Here is a 16,117-nt window from a genome sequence, read left to right on the forward strand (position 1 = left end):
ATCAGACATTAATATAAGCTCAATAGCCTATTATACAGTGATAATCACAGACATTAATATAAGCTCAATAGCCTATTATACAGTGATAACCACAGACATTAATATAGGCTCAATAGCCTATTATACAGTGATAATCACAGACATTAATATAAGCTCAATAGCCTATTATACAGTGATAATCACAGACATTAATATAGGCTCAATAGACTATTATACAGTGATAATCACAGACATTAATATAGGCTCAATAGCCTATTATACAGTGATAATCACAGACATTAATATAAGCTCAATAGCCTATTATACAGTGATAATCACAGACATTAATATAGGCTCAATAGCCTATTATACAGTGATAATCACAGACATTAATATAGGCTCAATAGCCTATTATACAGTGATAATCACAGACATTAATATAGGCTCAATAGCCTATTATACAGTGATAACCACAGACATTAATATAGGCTCAATAGCCTATTATACAGTGATAATCACAAACATTAATATAGGCTCAATAGCCTATTATACAGTGATAACCACAGACATTAATATAAGCTCAATAGCCTATTATACAGTGATAACCACAGACATTAATATAGGCTCAATAGCCTATTATACAGTGATAATCACAGACATTAATATAAGCTCAATAGCCTATTATACAGTGATAATCACAGACATTAATATAAGCTCAATAGCCTATTATACAGTGATAATCACAGACATTAATATAAGCTCAATAGCCTATTATACAGTGATAATCACAGACATTAATATAAGCTCAATAGCCTATTATACAGTGATAATCACAGACATTAATATAAGCTCAATAGCCTATTATACAGTGATAATCACAGACATTAATATAAGCTCAATAGCCTATTATACAGTGATAATCACAGACATTAATATAGGCTCAATAGCCTATTATACAGTGATAACCACAGACATTAATATAGGCTCAATAGCCTATTATACAGTGATAATCACAGACATTAATATAAGCTCAATAGCCTATTATACAGTGATAATCACAGACATTAATATAGGCTCAATAGCCTATTATACAGTGATAATCACAGACATTAATATAGGCTCAATAGCCTATTATACAGTGATAATCACAGACATTAATATAAGCTGAATAGCCTATTATACAGTGATAACCACAGACATTAATATAGGCTCAATAGCCTATTATACAGTGATAATCACAGACATTAATATAAGCTCAATAGCCTATTATACAGTGATAATCACAGACATTAATATAGGCTCAATAGACTATTATACAGTGATAATCACAGACATTAATATAGGCTCAATAGCCTATTATACAGTGATAATCACAGACATTAATATAAGCTCAATAGCCTATTATACAGTGATAATCACAGACATTAATATAGGCTCAATAGCCTATTATACAGTGATAATCACAGACATTAATATAGGCTCAATAGCCTATTATACAGTGATAATCACAGACATTAATATAGGCTCAATAGCCTATTATACAGTGATAACCACAGACATTAATATAGGCTCAATAGCCTATTATACAGTGATAATCACAAACATTAATATAGGCTCAATAGCCTATTATACAGTGATAACCACAGACATTAATATAAGCTCAATAGCCTATTATACAGTGATAACCACAGACATTAATATAGGCTCAATAGCCTATTATACAGTGATAATCACAGACATTAATATAAGCTCAATAGCCTATTATACAGTGATAATCACAGACATTAATATAAGCTCAATAGCCTATTATACAGTGATAATCACAGACATTAATATAAGCTCAATAGCCTATTATACAGTGATAATCACAGACATTAATATAAGCTCAATAGCCTATTATACAGTGATAATCACAGACATTAATATAAGCTCAATAGCCTATTATACAGTGATAATCACAGACATTAATATAAGCTCAATAGCCTATTATACAGTGATAATCACAGACATTAATATAGGCTCAATAGCCTATTATACAGTGATAATCACAGACATTAATATAGGCTCAATAGCCTATTATACAGTGATAATCACAGACATTAATATAAGCTCAATAGCCTATTATACAGTGATAACCACCGACATTAATATAAGCTCAATAGCCTATTATACAGTGATAACCACAGACATTAATATAAGCTCAATAGCCTATTATACAGTGATAATCACAGACATTAATATAGGCTCAATAGCCTATTATACAGTGATAATCACAGACATTAATATAAGCTCAATAGCCTATTATACAGTGATAATCACAGACATTAATATAAGCTCAATAGCCTATTATACAGTGATAATCACAGACATTAATATAAGCTCAATAGCCTATTATACAGTGATAATCACAGACATTAATATAAGCTCAATAGCCTATTATACAGTGATAATCACAGACATTAATATAAGCTCAATAGCCTATTATACAGTGATAATCACAGACATTAATATAAGCTCAATAGCCTATTATACAGTGATAATCACAGACATTAATATAAGCTCAATAGCCTATTATACAGTGATAATCACAGACATTAATATAAGCTCAATAGCCTATTATACAGTGATAATCACAGACATTAATATAAGCTCAATAGCCTATTATACAGTGATAATCACAGACATTAATATAAGCTCAATAGCCTATTATACAGTGATAATCACAGACATTAATATAAGCTCAATAGCCTATTATACAGTGATAATCACAGATATTAATATAAGCTCAATAGCCTATTATACAGTGATAATCACAGACATTAATATAAGCTCAATAGCCTATTATACAGTGATAATCACAGACATTAATATAAGCTCAATAGCCTATTATACAGTGATAATCACAGACATTAATATAGGCTCAATAGCCTATTATACAGTGATAATCACAGACATTAATATAGGCTCAATAGCCTATTATACAGTGATAATCACAGACATTAATATAGGCTCAATAGCCTATCACAGGACAGGTTACAATACATGTCTGCATTATTTATAGTGATAATGAATACCTGTCCTATATATATATAGCTGCATATACATAAACTGTGGCTGCTGTTCATATAGGTATTTTACATACCCTTGCCGCTGTGATCCGCCAGATTCCACCGCCCCCCTTCCCCCCTGTAACGCTGTGTCTCCGCGGGAAGCCCGGGAAGACTTGCAGGGAGGCCTTCTTGCAGCCTCTTAGCGCTGGCAACTCTGCGGGTGGATGGTGCTGGGCGGCCGGACGGAGCGGCTGGGACAGGCGGACGTAGCTCTGCCGTATGGAGCGACTCTCAGACGTAGCGGCTGGGCGCTGTGGCGGGCGGACTATGAGCGGCGGACGCGGCATATCAAAACTGACCCACCTAGCGGGGCGGCAGCCTGCGCTGCCCGCCCCGTTCCCCAGCCTACCTTGCTCTGTATCTTCCGATCATGGCTGCGACGGGGCTTCTATGTATAAGCTCCGTCCAGCTGTTGCAGGAGCAGTGGGCTGCCTGTGGCTGTGAGGGTGCTCTTTGTGAGGACCGACATGCCATGCGCTGCCCGTGCAGCGGCACCATCCCGGACCCATGTTTTTCTTGAAACTGGGAAGGGATGTGCTATTGAAAAAAATAATTAAAAAATAAAAAGTAAAAATGAAAAATTAATAAAATCTTCCACAAAGTGTGGGAACTCCCACAAGCCGATGTTAGTGCTTTGAGCACAGAAAAAACACTGAGGTCGTACACTGAGGTACTCTGGGATATGGAGGGGTGGAGAGTTCTAAATTTAAATATTCAGTGCCTTTGTTTCTGCTACGCCGTCCATATCCCAAGAGTACTCCAGTGACCCCTAGTGGATGAAAAAGAAATAGTGACAGTGATATAATATGAGGAAGATATAGTGACAGTGATATAATATGAGGAAGATACAGTGGCAGCGATATAATATGAGGAAGATACAGTGGCAGCGATATAATATGAGGAAGATACAGTGACAGTGATATAATATGAGGAAGATACAGTGGCAGTGATATAATATGAGGAAGATACAGTGGCAGTGATATAATATGAGGAAGATACAGTGGCAGTGATATAATATGAGGAAGATATAGTAGCAGTGATATAATATGAGGAAGACACAGTGGCAGTGATATAATATGAGGAGGATACAGTGGCAGTGATATAATATGAGGAAGATACAGTGGCAGTGATATAATATGAGGAAGATACAGTGGCAGTGATATAATATGAGGAAGATACAGTGGCAGTGATATAATATGGAGGATACAGTGGAAGTGATATAATATGAGGAAGATACAGTGGCAGTGATATAATATGAGGAAGATACAGTGGAAGTGATATAATATGAGGAAGATACAGTGATATAATATGAGGAAGATACAGTGGCAGGGATATAATATGAGGAAGGCAGGGATATAATATGAGGAAGATACAGTGGCAGTGATATAATATGAGGAAGATACAGTGACAGTGATATAATATGAGGAAGATACAGTGGCAGGGATATAATATGAGGGAGATACAGTGGCAGTGATATAATATGAGGAAGATACAGTGGAAGTGATATAATATGAGGAAGATACAGTGATATAATATGAGGAAGATACAGTGGCAGGGATATAATATGAGGAAGGCAGGGATATAATATGAGGAAGATACAGTGGCAGTGATATAATATGAGGAAGATACAGTGGCAGTGATATAATATGAGGAAGATACAGTGGAAGTGATATGAGGAAGATACAGTGGCAGTGATATAATATGAGGAAGATACAGTGGCAGTGATATAATATGAGGAAGACACAGTGGCAGTGATATAATATGAGGGAGATACAGTGGCAGTGATATAATATGAGGAAGATACAGTGGCAGTGATATAATATGAGGAAGATACAGTGGCAATGATATAATATGAGGAAGATACAGCGACAGTGATATAATATGAGGAAGATACAGCGACAGTGATATAATATGAGGAAGATACAGTGGCAGGGATATAATATGAGGAAGATACAGTGGCAGGGATATAATATGAGGGGATACAGTGGCAGTGATATAATGTGAGGAAGATACAGTGGCAGTGATATAATATGAGGAAGATACAGTGGCAGTGATATAATATGAGGAAGACACAGTGGCAGTGATATAATATGAGGGAGATACAGTGGCAGTGATATAATATGAGGAAGATACAGTGGCAGTGATATAATATGAGGAAGATACAGTGGCAGTGATATAATATGAGGAAGATACAGTGACAGTGATATAATATGAGGAAGATACAGTGGCAGTGATATAATATGAGGAAGATACAGTGGCAGGGATATAATATGAGGGGATACAGTGGCAGTGATATAATGTGAGGAAGATACAGTGGCAGTGATATAATGTGAGGAAGATACAGTGATATAATATGAGGAAGATACAGTGGCAGTGATATAATATGAGGAAGATACAGTGGCAGTGATATAATATGAGGAAGATACAGTGATATAATATGAGGAAGATACAGTGGCAGTGATATAATATGAGGAAGATACAGTGGCAGTGATATAATATGAGGAAGATACAGTGGCAGTGATATAATATGAGGAAGATACAGTGACAGTGATATAATATGAGGAAGATACAGTGGCAGTGATATAATATGAGGGAGATACAGTGATAGTGATATAATATGAGGAAGATACAGTGGCAGGGATATAATATGAGGAAGATACAGTGGAAGTGATATAATATGAGGAAGATACAGTGGCAGTGATATAATATGAGGGAGATACAGTGATAGTGATATAATATGAGGAAGATACAGTGACAGTGATATAATATGAGGAAGATACAGTGGCAGTGATATAATATGAGGAAGATACAGTGGCAGTGATATAATATGAGGAAGATACAGTGGAAGTGATATAATATGAGGAAGATACAGTGGCAGTGATATAATATGAGGGAGATACAGTGATAGTGATATAATATGAGGAAGATACAGTGGCAGTGATATAATATGAGGAAGATACAGTGGCAGGGATATAATATGAGGAAGATACAGTGGCAGGGATATAATATGAGGAAGATACAGTGATAGTGATATAATATGAGGAAGATACAGTGGCAGTGATATAATATGGGAGGACACAGTGGAAGTGATATAATATGAGGAAGATACAGTGATAGTGATATAATATGAGGAAGATACAGTGGAAGTGATATACGGGGGAGGGGGTATAATGACAGATGTATAATAAGAGTGGCAGAGACAGATAATATGAGAGTGAAGCATATGTTACCATTGTAGAGACACGGAAGGTGTTTGTGTGTAGGGAGGAGGACTCCTGCGTCAGGGACCCTGACTGCTCCCTACAGATCCCCAAGACACCACTGTCTGCCTCCCTGCCCCCAGCGGTTCTGCACCCCATACATAGGGAGAGTGAGGCACCATGAGACACAATACACAGGATACGTGGCATTGTCAATCATTTTATTACGAATGGCCCCTGTATGGGGCAGGGAAGGGTTGTGATAAGCGCTCCATTTACAGGAGCAGTTCCCACCCTCTGACATAGGGGGCAGTCACAGAGATTACAGGATGGTAAAGGGAAGAGTCACATTGGGGGGGGGTTACATTCCATATACACTCTCGTCACTATAGGCAATATACAGGAAGCAGTCCTCCTCGTGGTGTTCCTAGAGACAAAGAGATGGTGGTTACTGCACTGCCGCACCCCCCCATACATTACACCGCCACCCTGATGCATCACACTACACTGCCGCACCCCGCCATACATTACACCGCCACCCCGATGCATCACACTACACTGCCGCACCCCCCCATACATTACACCGCCACCCTCTACTGCATCACACTACACTGCCGCACTACCCCCATACATTACACCGCCACCCTCTACTGCATTACACTACACTGCCGCACCCCGCCATACATTACACCGCCACCCTGATGCATCACACTACACTGCCGCACCCCCCCATACATTACACCGCCACCCTCTACTGCATCACACTACACTGCCGCACTACCCCCATACATTACACCGCCACCCTCTACTGCATTACACTACACTGCCGCACCTCCCCATACATTACACCGCCACCCTCTACTGCATTACACTACACTGCCGCACCTCCCCATACATTACACCGCCACCCCGATGCATCACACTACACTGCCGCACCCCCCCCATACATTACACCGCCACCCCGATGCATCACACTACACTGCCGCACTACCCCCATACACTACACCGCCACCCTCTACTGCATCACACTACACTGCCGCACTACCCCCATACATTACACCGCCACCCTCTACTGCATTACACTACACTGCCGCACCTCCCCATACATTACACCGCCACCCCGATGCATCACACTACACTGCCGCACCCCGCCATACATTACACCGCCACCCCGATGCATCACACTACACTGCCGCACTACCCCCATACATTACACCGCCACCCTCTACTGCATCACACTACACCCCCACCCTCTGCTGCATCACACTACACTGCGCACCGCCCCATACATTACACCGCCACCCCGATGCATCACACTACACCCCCACCCTCTGCTGCATCACACTACACTGCGCACCCCTCCATACATTACACCGCCACCCCGATGCATCACACTACACTGTCGCACTACCCCCATACATTACACCGCCACCCTCTACTGCATCACACTACACTGCCGCACCTACCCATACATTACACCGCCACCCCGATGCATCACACTACACTGCCGCACCCCGCCATACATTACACCGCCACCCCGATGCATCACACTACACTGCCGCACTACCCCCATACATTACACCGCCACCCTCTACTGCATCACACTACACCCCCACCCTCTGCTGCATCACACTACACTGCGCACCGCCCCATACATTACACCGCCACCCCGATGCATCACACTACACCCCCACCCTCTGCTGCATCACACTACACTGCGCACCCCTCCATACATTACACCGCCACCCCGATGCATCACACTACACTGCCGCACTACCCCCCATACACTACACCGCCACCCTCTACTGCATCACACTACACTGCCGCACCTCCCCATACATTACACCGCCACCCCGATGCATCACACTACACTGCCGCACCCCGCCATACATTACACCGCCACCCCGATGCATCACACTACACTGCCGCACTACCCCCATACATTACACCGCCACCCTCTACTGCATTACACTACACTGCCGCACCTCCCCATACATTACACCGCCACCCCGATGCATCACACTACACTGCCGCACCCCGCCATACATTACACCGCCACCCCGATGCATCACACTACACTGCCGCACTACCCCCATACATTACACCGCCACCCTCTACTGCATCACACTACACCCCCACCCTCTGCTGCATCACACTACACTGCGCACCGCCCCATACATTACACCGCCACCCCGATGCATCACACTACACCCCCACCCTCTGCTGCATCACACTACACTGCGCACCCCTCCATACATTACACCGCCACCCCGATGCATCACACTACACTGTCGCACTACCCCCATACATTACACCGCCACCCTCTACTGCATCACACTACACTGCCGCACCTCCCCATACATTACACCGCCACCCCGATGCATCACACTACACTGCCGCACCCCGCCATACATTACACCGCCACCCCGATGCATCACACTACACTGCCGCACTACCCCCATACATTACACCGCCACCCTCTACTGCATCACACTACACCCCCACCCTCTGCTGCATCACACTACACTGCGCACCCCTCCATACATTACACCGCCACCCCGATGCATCACACTACACTGCCGCACTACCCCCATACATTACACCGCCACCCTCTACTGCATCACACTACACTGCCGCACCTCCCCATACATTACACCGCCACCCCGATGCATCACACTACACTGCCGCACCCCGCCATACATTACACCGCCACCCCGATGCATCACACTACACTGCCGCACTACCCCCATACATTACACCGCCACCCTCTACTGCATCACACTACACCCCCACCCTCTGCTGCATCACACTACACTGCGCACCCCTCCATACATTACACCGCCACCCCGATGCATCACACTACACTGCCGCACTACCCCCATACATTACACCGCCACCCTCTACTGCATCACACTACACTGCCGCACCTCCCCATACATTACACCGCCACCCTCTACTGCATCACACTACACTGCCGCACCCCGCCATACATTACACCGCCACCCCGATGCATCACACTACACTGCCGCACTACCCCCATACATTACACCCCCACCCTCTGCTGCATCACACTACACTGCGCACCCCTCCATACATTACACCGCCACCCCGATGCATCACACTACACTGCCGCACTACCCCCATACATTACACCGCCACCCTCTACTGCATTACACTACACTGCCGCACCTCCCCATACATTACACCGCCACCCCGATGCATCACACTACACTGCCGCACCCCGCCATACATTACACCGCCACCCCGATGCATCACACTACACTGCCGCACTACCCCCATACATTACACCCCCACCCTCTGCTGCATCACACTACACTGCCGCACCCCCCCATACATTACACCGCCACCCTCTACTGCATCACACTACACTGCCGCACTACCCCCATACATTACACCGCCACCCTCTACTGCATTACACTACACTGCCGCACCCCGCCATACATTACACCGCCACCCTGATGCATCACACTACACTGCCGCACCCCCCCATACATTACACCGCCACCCTCTACTGCATCACACTACACTGCCGCACTACCCCCATACATTACACCGCCACCCTCTACTGCATTACACTACACTGCCGCACCTCCCCATACATTACACCGCCACCCTCTACTGCATTACACTACACTGCCGCACCTCCCCATACATTACACCGCCACCCCGATGCATCACACTACACTGCCGCACCCCCCCCATACATTACACCGCCACCCCGATGCATCACACTACACTGCCGCACTACCCCCATACACTACACCGCCACCCTCTACTGCATCACACTACACTGCCGCACTACCCCCATACATTACACCGCCACCCTCTACTGCATTACACTACACTGCCGCACCTCCCCATACATTACACCGCCACCCCGATGCATCACACTACACTGCCGCACCCCGCCATACATTACACCGCCACCCCGATGCATCACACTACACTGCCGCACTACCCCCATACATTACACCGCCACCCTCTACTGCATCACACTACACCCCCACCCTCTGCTGCATCACACTACACTGCGCACCGCCCCATACATTACACCGCCACCCCGATGCATCACACTACACCCCCACCCTCTGCTGCATCACACTACACTGCGCACCCCTCCATACATTACACCGCCACCCCGATGCATCACACTACACTGTCGCACTACCCCCATACATTACACCGCCACCCTCTACTGCATCACACTACACTGCCGCACCTACCCATACATTACACCGCCACCCCGATGCATCACACTACACTGCCGCACCCCGCCATACATTACACCGCCACCCCGATGCATCACACTACACTGCCGCACTACCCCCATACATTACACCGCCACCCTCTACTGCATCACACTACACCCCCACCCTCTGCTGCATCACACTACACTGCGCACCGCCCCATACATTACACCGCCACCCCGATGCATCACACTACACCCCCACCCTCTGCTGCATCACACTACACTGCGCACCCCTCCATACATTACACCGCCACCCCGATGCATCACACTACACTGCCGCACTACCCCCCATACACTACACCGCCACCCTCTACTGCATCACACTACACTGCCGCACCTCCCCATACATTACACCGCCACCCCGATGCATCACACTACACTGCCGCACCCCGCCATACATTACACCGCCACCCCGATGCATCACACTACACTGCCGCACTACCCCCATACATTACACCGCCACCCTCTACTGCATTACACTACACTGCCGCACCTCCCCATACATTACACCGCCACCCCGATGCATCACACTACACTGCCGCACCCCGCCATACATTACACCGCCACCCCGATGCATCACACTACACTGCCGCACTACCCCCATACATTACACCGCCACCCTCTACTGCATCACACTACACCCCCACCCTCTGCTGCATCACACTACACTGCGCACCGCCCCATACATTACACCGCCACCCCGATGCATCACACTACACCCCCACCCTCTGCTGCATCACACTACACTGCGCACCCCTCCATACATTACACCGCCACCCCGATGCATCACACTACACTGTCGCACTACCCCCATACATTACACCGCCACCCTCTACTGCATCACACTACACTGCCGCACCTCCCCATACATTACACCGCCACCCCGATGCATCACACTACACTGCCGCACCCCGCCATACATTACACCGCCACCCCGATGCATCACACTACACTGCCGCACTACCCCCATACATTACACCGCCACCCTCTACTGCATCACACTACACCCCCACCCTCTGCTGCATCACACTACACTGCGCACCCCTCCATACATTACACCGCCACCCCGATGCATCACACTACACTGCCGCACTACCCCCATACATTACACCGCCACCCTCTACTGCATCACACTACACTGCCGCACCTCCCCATACATTACACCGCCACCCCGATGCATCACACTACACTGCCGCACCCCGCCATACATTACACCGCCACCCCGATGCATCACACTACACTGCCGCACTACCCCCATACATTACACCGCCACCCTCTACTGCATCACACTACACCCCCACCCTCTGCTGCATCACACTACACTGCGCACCCCTCCATACATTACACCGCCACCCCGATGCATCACACTACACTGCCGCACTACCCCCATACATTACACCGCCACCCTCTACTGCATCACACTACACTGCCGCACCTCCCCATACATTACACCGCCACCCTCTACTGCATCACACTACACTGCCGCACCCCGCCATACATTACACCGCCACCCCGATGCATCACACTACACTGCCGCACTACCCCCATACATTACACCCCCACCCTCTGCTGCATCACACTACACTGCGCACCCCTCCATACATTACACCGCCACCCCGATGCATCACACTACACTGCCGCACTACCCCCATACATTACACCGCCACCCTCTACTGCATTACACTACACTGCCGCACCTCCCCATACATTACACCGCCACCCCGATGCATCACACTACACTGCCGCACCCCGCCATACATTACACCGCCACCCCGATGCATCACACTACACTGCCGCACTACCCCCATACATTACACCCCCACCCTCTGCTGCATCACACTACACTGCCGCACTACCCCCATACATTACACCGCCACCCCGATGCATCACACTACACTGCCGCACCCCCCCATACATTACACCGCCACCCTCTACTGCATCACACTACACTGCCGCACTACCCCCATACATTACACCGCCACCCTCTACTGCATCACACTACACTGCCGCACTACCCCCATACATTACACCGCCACCCCGATGCATCACACTACACTGCCGCACTACAGCCATACATTACACCGCCACCTTCTACTGCATCACACTACACCCCCACCCTCTGCTGCATCGCACTACACTGCCGCACCCCTCCATACATTACACCCCCAACCTCTGCTGCATCACACTACACTGCCGCACCCCTCCATACATTACACCGCCATCCTCTGCTGCATCACACTACACTGCCGCACCCCGCCATACATTACACCGCCACCTTCTACTGCATCACACTACACTGCCGCACCCCTCCATACATTACACCGCCACCCTCTGCTGCATCACACTACACTGCCGCACCCCGCCATACATTACACCGCCACCTTCTACTGCATCACACTACACTGCCGCACCCCGCCATACATTACACCCCCACCCTCTGCTGCATAACACTAAACTGCCGCACCCCTCCATACATTACACCGCCACCCTTTGCTGCATCACACTACACTGCGGCACCCCGCCATACATTACACCGCCACCTTCTACTGCATCACACTACGCTGCCGCACCCCGCCATACATTACACCGCCACCTTCTACTGCATCACACTACACTGCCGCACCCCGCCATACATTACACCCCCACCCTCTGCTGCATCACACTACACTGCCGCACTCCTCCATACATTACACCGCCATCCTCTGCTGCATCACACTACACTGCCGCACCCCTCCATACATTACACCGCCACCCTCTGCTGCATCACACTACACTGCCGCACCCCCCCATACATTACACCGCCACCCTCTGCTGCATCACACTACACTGCCGCACTACCCCCATACATTACACCGCCACCTTCTACTGCATCACACTACACCCCCACCCTCTGCTGCATCGCACTACACTGCCGCACCCCTCCATACATTATACCCCCACCCTCTGCTGCATCACACTACACTGCCGCACCCCTCCATACATTACACCGCCACCCTCTGCTGCATCACACTACACTGCCGCACCCCGCCATACATTACACTCCCACCCTCTGCTGCATCACACTACACTGGCGCACCCCTCCATACATTACACCGCCATCCTCTGCTGCATCACACTACACTGCCGCACCCCGCCATACATTACACCGCCACCTTCTACTGCATCACACTACACTGCCGCACCCCTCCATACATTACACCGCCACCCTCTGCTGCATCACACTACACTGCCGCACCCCGCCATACATTACACCGCCACCTTCTACTGCATCACACTACACTGCCGCACCCCGCCATACATTACACCGCCACCTTCTACTGCATCACACTACACTGCCGCACCCCGCCATACATTACACCCCCACCCTCTGCTGCATCACACTACACTGCCGCACCCCTCCATACATTACACCGCCACCCTCTGCTGCATCACACTACACTGCCGCACCCCCCCATACATTACACCGCCACCCTCTGCTGCATCACACTACACTGCCGCACTACCCCCATACATTACACCGCCACCTTCTACTGCATCACACTACACCCCCACCCTCTGCTGCATCACACTACACTGCCGCACCCCTCCATACATTACACCGCCACCTTCTACTGCATCACACTACACTGCCGCACCCCTCCATACATTACACCGCCACCCTCTACTGCATCACACTACACTGCCGCACCCCGCCATACATTACACCGCCACCTTCTACTGCATCACACTACACTGCCGCACCCCGCCATACATTACACCCCCACCCTCTGCTGCATCACACTACACTGCCGCACCCCTCCATACATTACACCGCCACCCTCTGCTGCATCACACTACACTGCCGCACCCCGCCATACATTACACCGCCACCTTCTACTGCATCACACTACACTGCCGCACCCCGCCATACATTACACCCCCACCCTCTGCTGCATCACACTACACTGCCGCATCACACTACACTGCCGCACCCCTCCATACATTACACCGCCACCCTCTGCTGCATCACACTACACTGCCGCACCCCCCCATACATTACACCGCCACCCTCTGCTGCATAACACTACACTGCCGCACCCCCCCATACATTACACCGCCACCCTCTGCTGCATCACACTACACTGCCGCACCCCCCCATACATTACACCGCCACCCTCTTCTGCATCACACTACACTGCCGCACTACCCCCATACATTACACCGCCACCCTCTGCTGCATCACACTACACTGCCGCACCCCCCTAAACATTTACACCGCCACCTTCTACTGCATCACACTACACCCCCACCCTCTGCTGCATCACACTGCACTGCCGCACCCCTCCATTCATTACACCGCCACCCTCTGCTGCATCACACTACACTGTCGCACCCCCCCATACATTACACCGCCACCCTCTGCTGCATCACACTACACTGCCGCACCCCCCCATACATTTACACCGCCACCCTTTGCTGCATCACACTACACTACCGCACCCCCCCATACATTACACCGCCACCCTCTGCTGCATCACACTACCATGCCGCACTCCCCATACATTACACCGCCACCCTCTGCTGCATCACACTACACTGCCGCACCCCCCCATACATTACACCCCCACCCTCTGCTGCATCACACTACACTGCCGCACTACCCCCATACATTACACCGCCACCCCGATGCATCACACTACACTGCCGCACCCCCCCATACATTACACCGCCACCCTCTACTGCATCACACTACACTGCCGCACTACCCCCATACATTACACCGCCACCCTCTACTGCATCACACTACACTGCCGCACTACCCCCATACATTACACCGCCACCCCGATGCATCACACTACACTGCCGCACTACAGCCATACATTACACCGCCACCTTCTACTGCATCACACTACACCCCCACCCTCTGCTGCATCGCACTACACTGCCGCACCCCTCCATACATTACACCCCCAACCTCTGCTGCATCACACTACACTGCCGCACCCCTCCATACATTACACCGCCATCCTCTGCTGCATCACACTACACTGCCGCACCCCGCCTTACATTACACCGCCACCTTCTACTGCATCACACTACACTGCCGCACCCCTCCATACATTACACCGCCACCCTCTGCTGCATCACACTACACTGCCGCACCCCGCCATACATTACACCGCCACCTTCTACTGCATCACACTACACTGCCGCACCCCGCCATACATTACACCCCCACCCTCTGCTGCATCACACTAAACTGCCGCACCCCTCCATACATTACACCGCCACCCTTTGCTGCATCACACTACACTGCGGCACCCCGCCATACATTACACCGCCACCTTCTACTGCATCACACTACGCTGCCGCACCCCGCCATACATTACACCGCCACCTTCTACTGCATCACACTACACTGCCGCACCCCGCCATACATTACACCCCCACCCTCTGCTGCATCACACTACACTGCCGCACTCCTCCATACATTACACCGCCATCCTCTGCTGCATCACACTACACTGCCGCACCCCTCCATACATTACACCGCCACCCTCTGCTGCATCACACTACAC

General features: G+C 49.0%; 1 protein-coding gene across 1 annotated transcript in view; it reads right to left on the reverse strand.

The window, feature by feature from the left end:
• Positions 1–6,496: 6,496 nt before the first annotated feature.
• The window catches only part of GABARAP (GABA type A receptor-associated protein), a 36,992-nt gene continuing 27,371 nt past the window's right edge, over positions 6,497–16,117 (reverse strand). The window contains exon 4 of the mRNA XM_063930654.1: positions 6,497–6,716. Within this exon, the coding sequence (XP_063786724.1) occupies positions 6,651–6,716 (66 nt within the window). The 3' untranslated portion in view covers positions 6,497–6,650. The remainder of the gene's footprint in view (positions 6,717–16,117) is intronic.

This window comes from Pseudophryne corroboree, chromosome 6 (genome assembly GCF_028390025.1).
Source record: "Pseudophryne corroboree isolate aPseCor3 chromosome 6, aPseCor3.hap2, whole genome shotgun sequence".
Classification (NCBI taxonomy): Eukaryota; Metazoa; Chordata; class Amphibia; order Anura; family Myobatrachidae; genus Pseudophryne; species Pseudophryne corroboree.